This window comes from Stegostoma tigrinum, chromosome 5, assembly GCF_030684315.1.
Source record: "Stegostoma tigrinum isolate sSteTig4 chromosome 5, sSteTig4.hap1, whole genome shotgun sequence".
NCBI lineage: Eukaryota > Metazoa > Chordata > Chondrichthyes > Orectolobiformes > Stegostomatidae > Stegostoma > Stegostoma tigrinum.
The window spans coordinates 128,825,943-128,840,160 of record NC_081358.1 but is presented as its reverse complement, the minus strand read 5'-3'; the positions used below and the strand labels follow the sequence as shown (position 1 = coordinate 128,840,160).

The following is a 14,218-nucleotide window of genomic DNA, read 5'->3' as shown; positions in this document are numbered from 1 at the left end:
CAGGGAGATTTCCCATGATGGTCTTCCAAATACTGGCCAAAGATATTTTATGTCAGGTTGGGAGAAATCAGAGATCCTTGGTTTAACATTTAATTTGGAATATTCCACGTCAAAAACTGCAGCTCTCCATCAATAAATCTGTCAACACTGGTCCTCTGATAGTGCATAGTGCAGTAGTCCCTCTGCACTGATCCTCCAAAGGTTCTGTTGTTGTTTTTCTCTGCATCTCACATTTAACAATGATGTATTTCGACAATAGTCGCCTGGTGATTAGTATCATTACCTCGTACTCTTTCTGCAGCTCCAGGGCTTTGCTGATCCACTTCAGCCTCTTTTTATCAGATAGCTGTGACCACTGTCTGCGAAGGGCATCCTTTAGCTCCTTTGGGCTCACCTGAAAACGGAAACACAGCAATAAATGAGTGTCATCCTTTGAATTTGAATCCGAACTCAGATCATACAGGGTCAAAGGTACCGGAAGACAGTTGGCGATTCAGCCAATTCAATCACTCCACCTGCTATCACTGGACACTACAAGGACTTTAGGCTAACAACGTTCCAGCAATTGTACTGAAGACTTATGCTTTAGAATTAGCCCATATCCAGATTATCCTACTGCATCTAGCCAGCATGTAGAATGGTGGTACAAAAACAGCAGTAGCTGGAAAAGCTCAGCAGGTCTGGCAGTAGCTGTGAAGAAAAAATTCAGAGTTAATGTTTCAGGTCTGGTGACCCTTCCTCAGAACTCAAACGTTTTACAGCATCCACAGTTCTTTTGGTTTTTATGCAGAATGACAGCCTAGGTATGGCCTGTTTGTGAAAAGCAGGGCGAATACAACCAGACTAACTTTCACGTTATCAATCTAATCTTCATCATTATTGACAGTGCTACCTTAAGGCAGTCACTCAGACATAATATGCTCTTTTGGTTTTGATTTATTCTAGAGGGTTGGAGTGAAGATGTCCTGCTGCGCTTGTTAGAATAGGTGAATAGGTGGTTGCTTTGAAACCTACAGAATTCTTACAGGATAAATTGCAGGAGAGGGGTTGAGGGAGGAAAACAAAAAGGAGAAGGGATCCAAAGATGGGGAAGCAATCAGAGTCCAAATGTGGTAAGACTTGGACAATATTCAGGCTTGGGCTGATAAAGTGGCAAGTAACGCTTGCACCACACAAATATCAGGCATAAGCCATCTCCAGCAAGAAGCTAACGTTCAATGGCATTACCATCACCAAATCTCTCACTATAATCTTCCTGGGGGTTGACCAGAAACTGAACTGGACTAGCTATGTAAATACAGGGACTACGAGAATAGGTCGAAGGCTCGGAATTCTTCAGCAAACAATGAAAGTTCTGATTGCTCAATGCCTCTCCATCAACAAGGTACAAGTTAGCAGTGAAGCTCCAATCAACATTCAAGTTTCCACGCAGAACTAAGTGGCCCGCTTGATTGGCACCCATCCACAAACACTCGCCGCCTCCACCGCTGACGCTCAGTAGCAGCAATGTGTACAATCTACAAGGTTGAATGTAGAAATTTGCCAAGGCTCCTTAGTCAGCACCTTCCAAATCCCAGACTGAGTTCGATCATTCTGGGATAGCAGGAATAGCATATGACAAGAGACTGAAGCAGTTAGGATTTTATTCCCTGAAATATAGAAGGGGGGATAATTGCATAGAAACCTATAAAATTCTAACAGGACTAGGCAGGTGTGACATTATAGACTTCAGAATTTTAATTACTATTCATGGATTGGATGAATCAACAATAGACAAGCTATTGCACACAGCACTAACTCTGTCTGGAATTAGCTGTCAAGAAACAAAGAAAAGCTGTTACACAGAGACTCAAATAATTAGCCACATCTTACTGAGATTTCATAATCAAAGTGCTTTGACACCTGCCTGGCAAATTGGCTGCTTTATGCCACATGGATAACTGATTACTCTGCAGAAGAATTTAAGGTGTGAACTACAGGAAAGCTGTGTCTTCAAACAGACAGTTAAGGCCAAATGTAACAAGAAATAAAGAAATTACTTTTGAAAAGGAAGCCAGCTGCAGTCTTGCAGTAACTCGAGGAAAGACTTAAAAGAAATCAACACATCAAGCGACTGAAGGAGAAAAATCTACATAAGAATCGAACACCAGAATAACTCAACAGCAGAACTTTAAAGAACAACACTGCAGAAGGTCCGAACATTGGAAACTTCCAGAGACAGATCCCCATTGGCTGAAGTCCTGGTCACATTTCACAATTAATCGGATAACAGCTAAATTGGGTTGCAGGCTTATTCTTGCTTACTTGAGGGGTCTTGTTCTGGTTGCTACATGCAATAAAGTTTGAATTATTGTTTCAGTACTTGATTGTCAGATTTCCTAACAAGGAGCTGAATTAGACAGTAATTTGTGGTGAATTACCCTCAACAAAGAGGAAATGCAGGAAGGATGTTCCTGATGACAGGCGAGTCCAGACTGGGGGTCACAGTTTAAGGATAAGGATGAGCCATTTACGACTCAGATGAGGAGAAATTTCTTCACCACGTGAGTAATAAATTGTGGAATTCTCTTCAACAGAAAGCAGTTGTGACCAAAAGAAATGAATGTTTTAAAGATTTAGAACTAGTTTTTAAGGCTGAAATGATCATAGGGTACAGGGAGAAAGTAAGAACAGGGTTGAATGAAAGATAACAAGGTGTAGAGCTGGATGAACACAGCAGGCCAAGCAGCAGCACAGGAGCAGGAAGACTGACATTTCGGGTCTAGACCCTTCCTCAGAAATGGGGGAGGGGACCAGGATTCTGAAATAAATAGGGAGATAGGGGGAGGTGGATAGGAGATGGATACAGGAGGAGATAGGTGGAGAGGAGACAGACATGTTAAAGAGGTGGGGATGGAGCCAGTAAAGGTGAGTGTAGGTGGGGAGGTAGGGAGGAGATAAGTCAGTCTAGGGAGGACAGACAGGTCAAGGAGGTGGGGTGAGGTTTGTAGGTAGGAGATGGGGGTGGGGCTTGAGGTGGGAGGAGGGGATAGGTGGGAGGAAGGACAAGTTAGGGAGGCAGGGATGAGCTGGGCTGGTTTTGGGATGCGGTGGGGGGAGGGGAGATTTTGAAGCTGGTGAAGTCCACATTGATACCATTGGGCTGCAGGGCTCCCAAGCGGAATATGAGTTGCTGTTCCTGCAACCTTCGGGTGGCATCATTGTGGCACTGCAGGAGGCCCAGGATGGACATGTCATCTGAGGAACGGGAGGGGAAGTTGAAATGGTTCACGACTGGGAGGTGCAGTTGTTTAGTACGAACCGAGCGCAGGTGTTCTGCAAAGTGGTGCCCAAGCCTCTGCTTGGTTTTCCCCATGTAGAGGAAGCCACAACAGGAACAGAAGATCCAATATACCACATTAGCAGATGTGCAGGTGAACATCTGCTTGATGTGGAACGTCTTGGGGCCGGGGATGGGGGTGATGGGGGAGGTGTGGCGGCAGGTGTGGCATTTCCTGCGGTTGCAGGGGAAAGTGCCGGGTGTGGTGGGGTTAGAGGGCAGTGTGGAGCGAACAAGGGAGCTCCGGAGTGAGTGGTCTCTCCGGAAAGCAGATAAGGGTGGGGAGGGAAAAATGTCTTCGGTGGTGGGGTCAGATTGCAGATGGCTGATGCGTTGGATCCGGAGGTTGGTGGGGTGGTGTGTGAGAACGAGGGGGATTCTGTTTTGGTTTTTATTGCGGGGGTGGGGTGTGAGGGATGAGTTGCAGGAAATGCAGGAGACACGGTCGAGGGCGTTCTCAACCACTGAGGAGGAGAAGCTGAGGTCCTTGAAAAATGAGGACATTTGAGATGTACGGAAGTGGAGTGCCTCATCCTGGGAGCAGATGCGAATAGGGATAGGGGATGGCATTTTTGCAGGAGATTGGGTGGGAGGAGGTGTATTCTAGGTAGCTGTGGGAGTCGGTGGGCTTGAAATGGATATTGGTTTCTAAATGGTTGCCAGAGATGAAGACAGAGAGGTCCAGGAAGGAGAGAGAGGTATTAGAGATGGTGCACGTGAACTTAAGGCTAGGGTGGAAGGTGTTGGTGAAGTGGATGAACTGTTCGAGCTCCTCTTGGGAGCAAGAGGCGGTGCCGATACAGTCATCAACGTAATGGAGGAAGAGGTGGGGTTTGGGGCCAGTGTAGGTGCAGAAGAGGGACTGTTCCACATAACCTACAAAGAGGTAGGCATAGCTTGGTCCCATGCGGGAACCCATGGCCACCCACTTTGTCTGTAGGAAGTGGGAGGAATTGAAAGAGAAGTTGTTGAGGGTGAGGACGAGTTCGGCTAAGCAGATGACGGTGTCAGTGGAGGGAGACTGGTTGGGTCTGCGGGACAGGAAGAAGATGAGGCCTTCAGGCCATCTGGGGAATGCAGGTGTATAGGGACTGGACGTCCATGGTGAAGATGAGGTGTTGGGGACCGGGGAATGGGAAATGGGAAGTTCTGGAGGCGGTGGAGGGTGTGGGTGGTGTCACGGACGTAGGTAGGGAGTTCCTGGACCAAGGGGGAGAAAATGGAGTCCAGATAGGTGGAGATGAGTTCGGTGGGGCAGGAGCAGGCAGAGACAATGGGTCAACAGGCAGGCAGGTTTGTGGATTTTGGGAAGGAGATAGAAGTGGGCAGTGTGGGGTTGGGGAACGATGAGTTTGGAGGCTGTGGATGGGAGGTCACCTGACATGATGAGGTTCTGGACGGTTTGGGAGATATTGGTTTGGTGCTCGGAGGTGGGGTCATGATCAAGGGGGTGGAAGAAGGTGGTGTCGGAGAGTTGGTGTCTGGCCTCGGCGATGTAGAGTTCAGTGCGCCATACAACTGTGCATCCCTTGTCTGTGGGTTTGATGATGAGGTTGGGATTGGAGTGGAGGGAGCAGAGGGCTGCCCGTTCTGCAGGGGAGAGGTTGGAGTGGGTGAGAGGGGTGGAGAGGCTGAGGCGATTGATGTCACAATGACAATTGGAGATGAAGAGGTCGAAGGAGGGTAGGAGGCCTTGCGGTGGTGTCCAGGAGGAGGGGGTACGTTGAAGGTGGGAGAATGATCAATCATGATCATACTGAATGATGGAGCAAGCATGAAGGGCTGAATGGTCTGCTCCTAATTTCTATGTTTCTGTGTAAGGCAGCTTCCTTTTTTAAAATGTTTCTATGTAGAAGGACAAGGACAGCAGATACATGGGAATGTCACCACTTCCAAGCCACTCACCATCCTGACTTGGAAATATATCGTTGTTCCTTTGCTGTCACTAGGTCAAAGTCCTGGAACTCCTGCCTAAGGGCATTGAGGGTGAACCTACAGCACATGGACTGCAGCAGATCAGGTCACCATCACCTTTTTAAGTGCAAACAGGAATGGGCAGTGAATGCTGGCATTGTACGTTAAGCAACTAAGAACAGTAATTTGTGACCCGGCAAGAGGAAGAAACACTATGATGACAGCTGATTTTCAAACAAAATGTACTGGGTCACGATAACCTGCAGTAAAGGGAATGTCTTAAATCCACCAGGTCTGCATTCAATACAACTCCAATCCACATGACATTATTGATATAACTCATGTAGATCTGAAATGTAACTGCAAGGTGACTAAGGAAGAAGCAATCCAACATTCAGGGAGCACATTAAGATGGCTAAATTTATCAAGTTCACCTATACAAGTGAATTGTGTCCTTTACCTCAGGGTGAGCTTTCAGGAATGCCTTTTTCTCATGATTATACCATAACTGCTGGGGTGTCTTTGGCTTTTCAGGAATATCTGATTTTCTCTGTTCTTCAATGAGATCAGGATGTTCATCCCTAGGAACACAAATAATTTAAAGAAATTAATATAATTGCCGCTACCCTACCTCATCAGTTTCCCATTTTATTTCAGTGATATAGATAAATTGAAATCCAAAGACATACAGGTTAGGTGGATTGGTCATACTCAATTACCCATATACTGTTCAGGATTGTGTAAATTGGGTGGGTTAGCTCTTGGAAATGCTGGGTTACAGGGATAGAGTAGGGGGAGAGATCTGGGTAGAAAGGTCTTCAGAGAGTTGGTGTGGACTTGTTGAGCCAAATGGCCTGTTTCCACATTGTAGAGATTCTACGTTAGGACTGTTCTCCCTGGAGAGAAGGCAGCGGAGAAGCAATTTGATAGGGTTTTTTTTAAAATCATGAGTGGGCTGGTTTGAGTTGATCGGGAGAAGCTGCTCCTACTTGTTTAAAAAGAAAGAGACACAGATTAAAATGATGCATATATGGAGCAAGGGTAATGTGAGAAACAACTTTTTCACACAGCATATAGACAGGGGATGGAATCGAGTGCCTGGAAACGCAGGTTCAAGTATTGAACGATTATTTGCACAGAAATGGTGAGCAGCGATATGGAGAAAAGGCAGGATATTGGCCCAAGACAATAGAAACAGTGCGTACATGTTCAGCCAAGCAGCCCCCCTCCACGAATCGGAAACTGAACCCTCACATTAAGCCCAACAAGTCCACACCGACCCTCGGGAGAGCTTTGTTTTTCTTTTATTCATTCATGGAATGAGGGCGTTGCTGGCTGGGCAGCATTTATTGCCCATCCCTAATTGCCCAGAGGGCAGTTAAGAGTCAACCACATTGCAGTGGAGTCACATGTAGGCCAGACCAGGTAAGGATGGCAGTTTCCTTCCCTAACGGACATTAGTGACACAGATGGGTTGTTCCGACAGTCAACAATGGATTCACAGTCATCATTTTAGCTTCTTAATTCCAGATATTTATTGAATTCAAATTTCACCATCTGCCATGGAGGAATTTGAATCCAGGTCCCCAAAACATTATCTAGGTCTCTGGATTAACAGTCCAGAAATACTACGATGAGGCCACTGCCTCCCTCTGTGAGCAAATCACCCAGACCCATCTGCCTATCCTACCACTGTAATCCTGCATTTTCCATGGCTAATACACCTAACCTACACATCCCTGAACATTATGGGCAATTTAGCATGGCCAATCCACCTAACTTGCACATCTTTAGACTGTGGGAGGAAACCAATGCACCCAGAGGAAACCCACGCAGACACAGGGAGAATATGCAAACTCCACACAGACAGTTGCCCAAGGTTGGAACCCAGTCTCGGTCCCTGATGCTGAGGCAGCAGTGCTAACTACTCAGCCACCGTGCTGCCTTCTGCACAGTAACAATTCTATGATTCTCCCTTATACTGAAAGCAAATCTCATTGGGGTACAGGACCGCACACATACTGACTCTCACTCCAGTACATAATCACCACACCCAGCCACTGCCACACACACTGACTTGTACTGGGATATGGGTCACACTGACGTACACATGCACACAGAGTCTCATTGGGTTGTGGTTTAGATCAACAGATTATCTCCTTCAGTATGATATAACATCAATTCCACATAAAGCCTAGCTGTTTGGTGTTTTGTTGACGTTAGTACTGTTCTCTTTTTTTTGTTTATTCTTGGACAGTGTGCTTTTATTAAAATTCACTCATGAGATATAGATCCATTTTGGAACTAAGGCTGTATTGAGGTAAGGAGCTGAGCTTGCTTGAGCAGGTGCTGCTTGATAGCACTGTTACTAACTCCTTCCATCACTTTACTGATGATCGAGAGTAGATTGAAGGGACAGTAACTGGACGGGTTGGACGGTCCTGTTTTTTGTGTACAGGATATCCCTTGACAAGGTGGAAAATTGCCAAGATAATACATGATGAACAATATGACCTTGGGCAGCACCAAGGTACAGAGGGATCTTCGTCTATTTGTCCACCAGTCCCTTAAGATACTGGGAAAGGTGGATAAAGTGGTTAAGAAGGCATTATAGGATACTTGCTTTTATTAGCCATAAAGTTTTAAGAGCAGGGAGGTTATGCTGGAACTGTATAAAATATTGGTTAGGTAACAGCTAGAGTACTGTGTTCAGTTCTGGAATCCACATTATTGGAGGAATGTGATAGCACTGGAGAGGGTGCAGGGGAAATTTACCAGGGTGTTGCCTGGGCTAGTGAGTTTCAGTGATGAGAGATTGGACAGACTGGGACGGACTTGGAGCATAAACTATTGACAGGGACACGACTGAAATGTATAAAATTATGAGGGGCATGCATAGGCTAGACAGGAAGAAACATTTCCCCATGATGGTGGGATCACCAGAGGCATAGATTGAAGGTAAGGGGCAGAGGTTTAGAGGAGATGTGAGGAGAAGCTTTTTCACTCAGAAGGTGGTAGGAATCTGGAATCCATAATCCATAAGGCAGAAACCCTCACAACATTTCGGAAGTATTTAGATGTGTACTTGCAATGCCGAGGCATACAAGGGTACAAGGCAAGTGCTGGGAAATAGAACTAGAATTGCTCAGTGGTTGCTTTTGACCAGCACACACTTGATGGGACAAACAGCCTTTTGTCTGTGCTGTAGGTTTCAAGCCGCTATATCTGCTCGGCGTCAGCGTGGTAGCTATAGTGGAACAACTTGGCTAGTTTTGGAGGTCATGTCTTCAGTACTATTGCTGGAATACTGACAGGGCCCATAGCCTTTGCAGTATCACGTGGAGTGAATTGAATTGGCTGAAGACTGATATTTGTGATGCTGGGGACCTTTGGAGGAGGCCCAGGTGGATCATCCACTCGGCACTTATGGCTGAAGATTGCTGAGAATGAGTCAGCCTTATCATTTGCACAAGTAGATTCGCCAACTTTAAGTACACTTAAGTCGTCATTGGACAAGCATATGGACGTACATGGAATAGTGTAGGTTAGATGGGCTTGAGATCGGTATGACAGGTCGGCACAACATCGAGGGCTGAAGGGCCTGTACTGTGCTGTAATGTTCTATGTTCTAAGTGTGCTGTGTTCCTCCATCATTGCGAATATGGATATTGTGGAGCCTCCTCTTCTTCCAGTGAGCTATTTAATTGCCCACCACCATTCATAACTGGATGTGGCAGGACTAAAGATCTTAAATCTGATGGTTAAAGAATCGCTTCGCTCAATTTATCACTTACTGCTTATGCTGTTTGGCATCCGAGTATGGATCTCAGTAGTCCTGTTCTGTAGCTTCACCAGGTTGCCATCTCAAGTTTAGATATGTCTGGTGCAGCTCGTGGCAAGCCCACCTGCACTCTTCTTTGAATCAGTGTTGATCCCCTGGCCTGATGGTAATGGTTGAAATACGGGACTATGACATGCCACATGGTTACAGATCATGTCAGTGTACAATTCTGCTTCTGCTGCTGATGACCCACAGCACAAGGCTGCCCATTCTTGACAAGGCTGGTCATTATTACCTGTGCATTCAGTCATGCAGGGAAATGGTATTGGAAGTAATCCAAAATAATCCTGGAATGCTCTTCACTAATGTGCAGTTGATCAAGTACCAGATGATGAAGACAATGTGCAGGATACTTGACCATGGAGACAATCTGATTGAGGGCATTGAAGAGAGACAAACAGACAGACATTTGAGAACAGTTGTCAACGGAACAGTGGATAGTACCTGAATTTGGCCATTGCCTGCCCAAAATTCCCTTTTTCCTGCTGGAAGTCCTGAATGTACTTGAGCTGTAGGAAGGGAATAGAAACACAGTTAAGTTGGGGAGAGACAACTGACACCAGCATCATTAGGTTTTGTTTTATCAGATACAAAGTGTTTCCTTGTCATACATCATTAACTCAGGGAGGAGGTCTCTCTTGTCCTAAAAAGTATTTATGACTCAACCAATATCACTAAAACACATGATCATAACCTATTTTGGTTACTAAGATCTTGCTGGGCACAGTTTGGCTGCATTTCCTTTTCAGAACCATGACAGTATAATGGTGAAAGCGGCAATGTAGGATCATGGCACTTGTAATCCAGAGACTCAGGCTACCATTATGGGGATAACAAGGTGCAGAGCTGGATGAACACAGCAGGCCAAGGAGCACCAGAGGAGCAGGAAAACTTACGTTTCGGGTCTAGATCCTTCTTCAGAAAATGAATCTTCTGGATGAACAACAATGTTAGTGAGACCCGCAGCCCATGAAAGAATAATTTGATAATTACTTCCCTCATTGAAAAACCCGTCGTGATTAAATGATTTTGGCAAAGATCTGTAGCTCAGGTTACGGGTAAGGTTGTTGACTTGCTCACTGAGCTGGCTTGTTCTTGTTCAGACGTTTCGTCAACATACTAGGTAACATCATCAGTGCAGCCTCCGTTGAAGCCAAGTTATCTTACTCCGCTTGGAATTTATACTGTCTGGTCCGTTACAGTGAGTACTCTCGTTTCCAGTTTGATCTGTATGGGTTTGCAGATGGGGGGCAATTCTATATGTTTGTTGATTGCATTACGGGTGGAAAACCATGGTTCATAACAGGCCAGACAGTATAAATTCTAAGTGGAGTAGAATAACATTGTTTATCGGAGGCTCCACTGATGATGTCACTCAACATGGTGACGAAACATCTGAATGAGAACAATCCGGCTTGGCAAGCAAGTCAACAACCTAAGCTGTTTTTGATGTTTAATGGCCACAAAAATTGCATTTGAAACGCAAGGCTGTATTTCTTTACAATGATCACTTGCACCTTCTTTTTCTCTGGCAACTCCTTGTACTTCTTGGAAAGAATTTTTGTCAGGTCCAGGTTACTCATTTCTGGATGAATCTTGGCATATTTGGCTCTTTTTTCCATGAAGAACCGAAAGTATGGAGTCAATGGTTTCTTTGGAAAATCCGGATGAGTCTGAAATAAAAATGCATATTTTAACATTTAACCCATAGCTGACTGTGTTGTTGTGTTGATGATTCTTTCTCACACACACACATCACACAGTCAGTTCCACAGTGACAAACACCCACAGTCAATTTCCCACACTTACACTGAGATGATCATGTTCAACCACATGCACACAGACAGAGATTCACATGAATACCCTCACAGACAGACACATCTACCACTAGACTTGTCTCCATCCGTCATTCATCACCAGCCCAGTATCAGGGATACCCAACTGAACACCCCAAGTCTACCTTCAGCTTCTTGCCCTTGTATGGATTTTTCACAAACTCCACAGCGTCTGTGAGCAGCTCACTCAGAGTGCGATATTTTCTGATCTAAGGAAATGAGAAAGTTGGATATGAATTGAAAAACACCTAGCTCTTTAAAAATAAAGAACAATATCAATCGGCAGTAGGGGAGGAGAATAATACTTTTGTCGCCACAGAATGTCCAAAATACTTGATAGACAATGAAGCAGAGTAAAATCTGGAAAAACCAGCTTGCAGAGGACCTGCTGACATGTTTGTGTCAAGCAGAGCTTTGAGCTAGCTGAGGAAACCCAAACTAGAACCTTGAGGTCAACAAATATTTTCTATCTTTAACAAAAAAAGCAATGTTGTAGGAAATATGCAAGAAATGATTATTTTTCAATTTGTTCACAACTTACAGTAAAAGGAGCTAAGAAACACTGGAAGTTAGCTCTGAAAATTCAGCAATCTTTCTCAGTTATCAGACAAGCAATAACCAGTCTCCAGATCAGAAGAGCAGTCAAACAAGCATCCATGCTGCACTGCAAAATCCTGGAACATTTCAGCCAGAAATACAGGCGGGTGATTAGGTGGGTATTCTTCACACTCTTCAGGGTCACCAAGATGAAAGACTTTCCTATTCCAAGAAGCAGTAGCTTTTTTTTGGTCCCATCTACATTGGCACAGAGACCTTATGTTCCTTGATAATGGGAACTGCAGATGTTGGAGTATCGGAGATAACAAAGTGTGAGGCTGGATGAACACAGCAAGCCAAGCAGCATCTTAGGAGCACAAAAGCTGACGTTTCGGGCACAGACCCTTCATCAGAAAAAAATCATCTGATGAAGGGTGTAGGCCTGAAAAGGCAGCTTTTGTGCTCCTAAGATGCTGCTTGGACTGCTGTGTTCATCCAGCGCCACACTTTGTTATCCCATGCAAGTGTTCCTTGCTTAGCTTTCCACCATTAATTTTTAAAGAAGAAACTTATCAAGAGTGATCTGGTAAAACAGTCTAGTTTCATTCACATAATAAATATCTGTTGGAACATACTCTCGTTCAGGATGTGGATGAGTCCAATTTATAGCTTTCACTGCTGGCTTGCCTGTGATTTTGCACTTTAGTATGATCTAACTCTGCTCCTATTTACGGTCGATTCCTAAATACTGTGGAGAAGATGCCAATAAAGAGGTCCGAGATGCCCACAATAGTGTCGGGTTTGTTCAGTGTAGTCTGTGGTGGGAGGAGGGTTTGAGGAACCTGGGGCGGTAAGTTTTCTGTCACAAAGACAATAACGTTTCAGTCACTACTAACCTCAGAGGCCAGTTTCAGCCACTTGAGCCGACACATTTCCCCAGTGAAGGGTCCAAATGCCACTTTCTCCCAGTTGAAATGGGATTCTGTAGTTTTGTACTTCATGCAGTCTCCTTCTGGGATCAGGCTCTTTATCCGATCCAACAAACATTGGACGTCATCTTTACTCCATAGATCTGAAAGAAAATCCCCACACCAATTACCAGCTTGATCTGACAGACACAGTTTATAGGAAGAGGATGTAGCCATTCAGCCCCTCATACCTGTTCTGCTATTCAATACCATCATGGCTGACCTATATCCTTTGTCCAGCTTGATTCTGTCACCCCCAACACCTTCACAGAAAAAAAGTGTCAATCTCCAACTTCCAACAGACTCCCAGGCTCAACTGTTTTACCAGGGAGAAAGTTCCAGATTTCCACTCTCCTTTCTGTGAAGGGTGTCCTGACATCAATTGTAAATGATTCCAATTTTTAAGTTTCTGCTCCCTTAAATCAACCTCTTCCATAAGGAAATGGTTTCTCCATGGATTTCAGGTCAGTCCTAAAGGAACAGTAAGCGGAAAGTTTGGGCCGAATACCATCAGGTCAGTGATTAACATCAGAGTTACTCAAAAGGACAGAATCTGAGAATTCTGCTACTGCACCTGACCCAAGGCCAAGTGAACAAGTCTTTCTCAAGAGCAGACAACCTGCCATTGCTCTTGGAAGGGAAATGGATGGAGGAATAAAAGCTTAAAAGAGAACAAACCAAATAGGCAAAGAGCAGGGAACTGGGATTGGGGGAGAATTCATTCAGAGAGACAGGACACAGGGTAATGGGTGAGGTTAGATTTGAAAGGGTGGTGTCTGAATTACTATTCACTGCCCAACTCCTTGAAATCATTTCTGGAAACAAGACTAACTGCCAACTTACATACCACCTCCACCTTCTTGCTCCCTCTTTGCAGACTGGAGGTGTGAATCTTACCAGCCTCTTCCTTAATGGAGATGGTCTGGACAGATGTGGAAACCACCGAGGTTCCATTCATGGTGTCAACTGCTCCGGCCAACAGTACTGCTCCGACACGTTCTACCTAAAGGCTGAAAGGAAGTGGGAGGAATTGAAAGAGAAGTTGTTAAGAGTGAGGACGAGCTCGGTTAAGCTTGTATACAGGATTATTTAACACCCTGTCTTTCCCGCTCTTGATCCAGGGCTCTGTTGTAGCCACATTTCAAATTTTCACCTTGCAATCTGCACTTGCAAGTCACCAATCTTATTTACCACATGCATAGAACTCCTGATTTAGACTTTATTACTTTTACTCTTACACTGAAACTACTTTAAACGTTACTATTTCTTCCTTGGTTGCTGGCTGACTCTCCCAGTATACTGTGCACCATAGTCTTCCTCTGTAGCATATTACAGCATAATAACTAATGCCAAGTTAGTTTAAATCCTCCCAAATAACATGAGCAAAATACTGTCAGGAAATTTGTTGAATTGTTGTAATATTAGTATGTACTGTGAGTTTTTGTGGAAAGGATTCACCAGCTGCTGACAGTTGGTGATAAAAAGCTGGGCTGTGCAAGCACATGCTTTGGAAGGCTCCTGACACCAGTGCTGAACTCACATCACGCTGCCTCCCTGATTCTTTCCAGTTGGTTGCCAAAGATGGAAACAGAGGGGTCCCGGAAGGGGACGGAGATATCAGAGATGATGCAGATGAACTTAAGGTTGGGGTGGAAGGTGTTGGTGAAGTGGATGAACTGTTTGAGCTCCTTGTGGGAGCACGAGGTGGCTCCAATATAGCCATCAATGTAACGGAGGAAGAGGTGGGGTTTAGGGCCGGTGTAGGTGTAGAAGAGGGGCTGCTCCAGGTAATCTGCAAAGAGGC

The 14,218-nt window shown here is 44.9% G+C and overlaps 1 protein-coding gene across 1 annotated transcript in view; it reads right to left on the bottom strand.

The window, feature by feature from the left end:
* Positions 1 to 14,218, bottom strand: part of LOC125452049 (nucleolar transcription factor 1-like) — a 50,229-nt gene that overhangs the window by 25,536 nt on the left and 10,475 nt on the right. Inside the window, exons 2-8 of the mRNA XM_048529963.2 lie at positions 13,312 to 13,424; positions 12,343 to 12,518; positions 11,035 to 11,118; positions 10,592 to 10,747; positions 9,519 to 9,583; positions 5,694 to 5,814; positions 284 to 394 (exon numbers count right to left, since the gene is read on the bottom strand). Of these exons, the coding sequence (XP_048385920.1) occupies positions 284 to 394; positions 5,694 to 5,814; positions 9,519 to 9,583; positions 10,592 to 10,747; positions 11,035 to 11,118; positions 12,343 to 12,518; positions 13,312 to 13,372 (774 nt within the window). The 5' untranslated portion in view covers positions 13,373 to 13,424. The remainder of the gene's footprint in view (positions 1 to 283; positions 395 to 5,693; positions 5,815 to 9,518; positions 9,584 to 10,591; positions 10,748 to 11,034; positions 11,119 to 12,342; positions 12,519 to 13,311; positions 13,425 to 14,218) is intronic.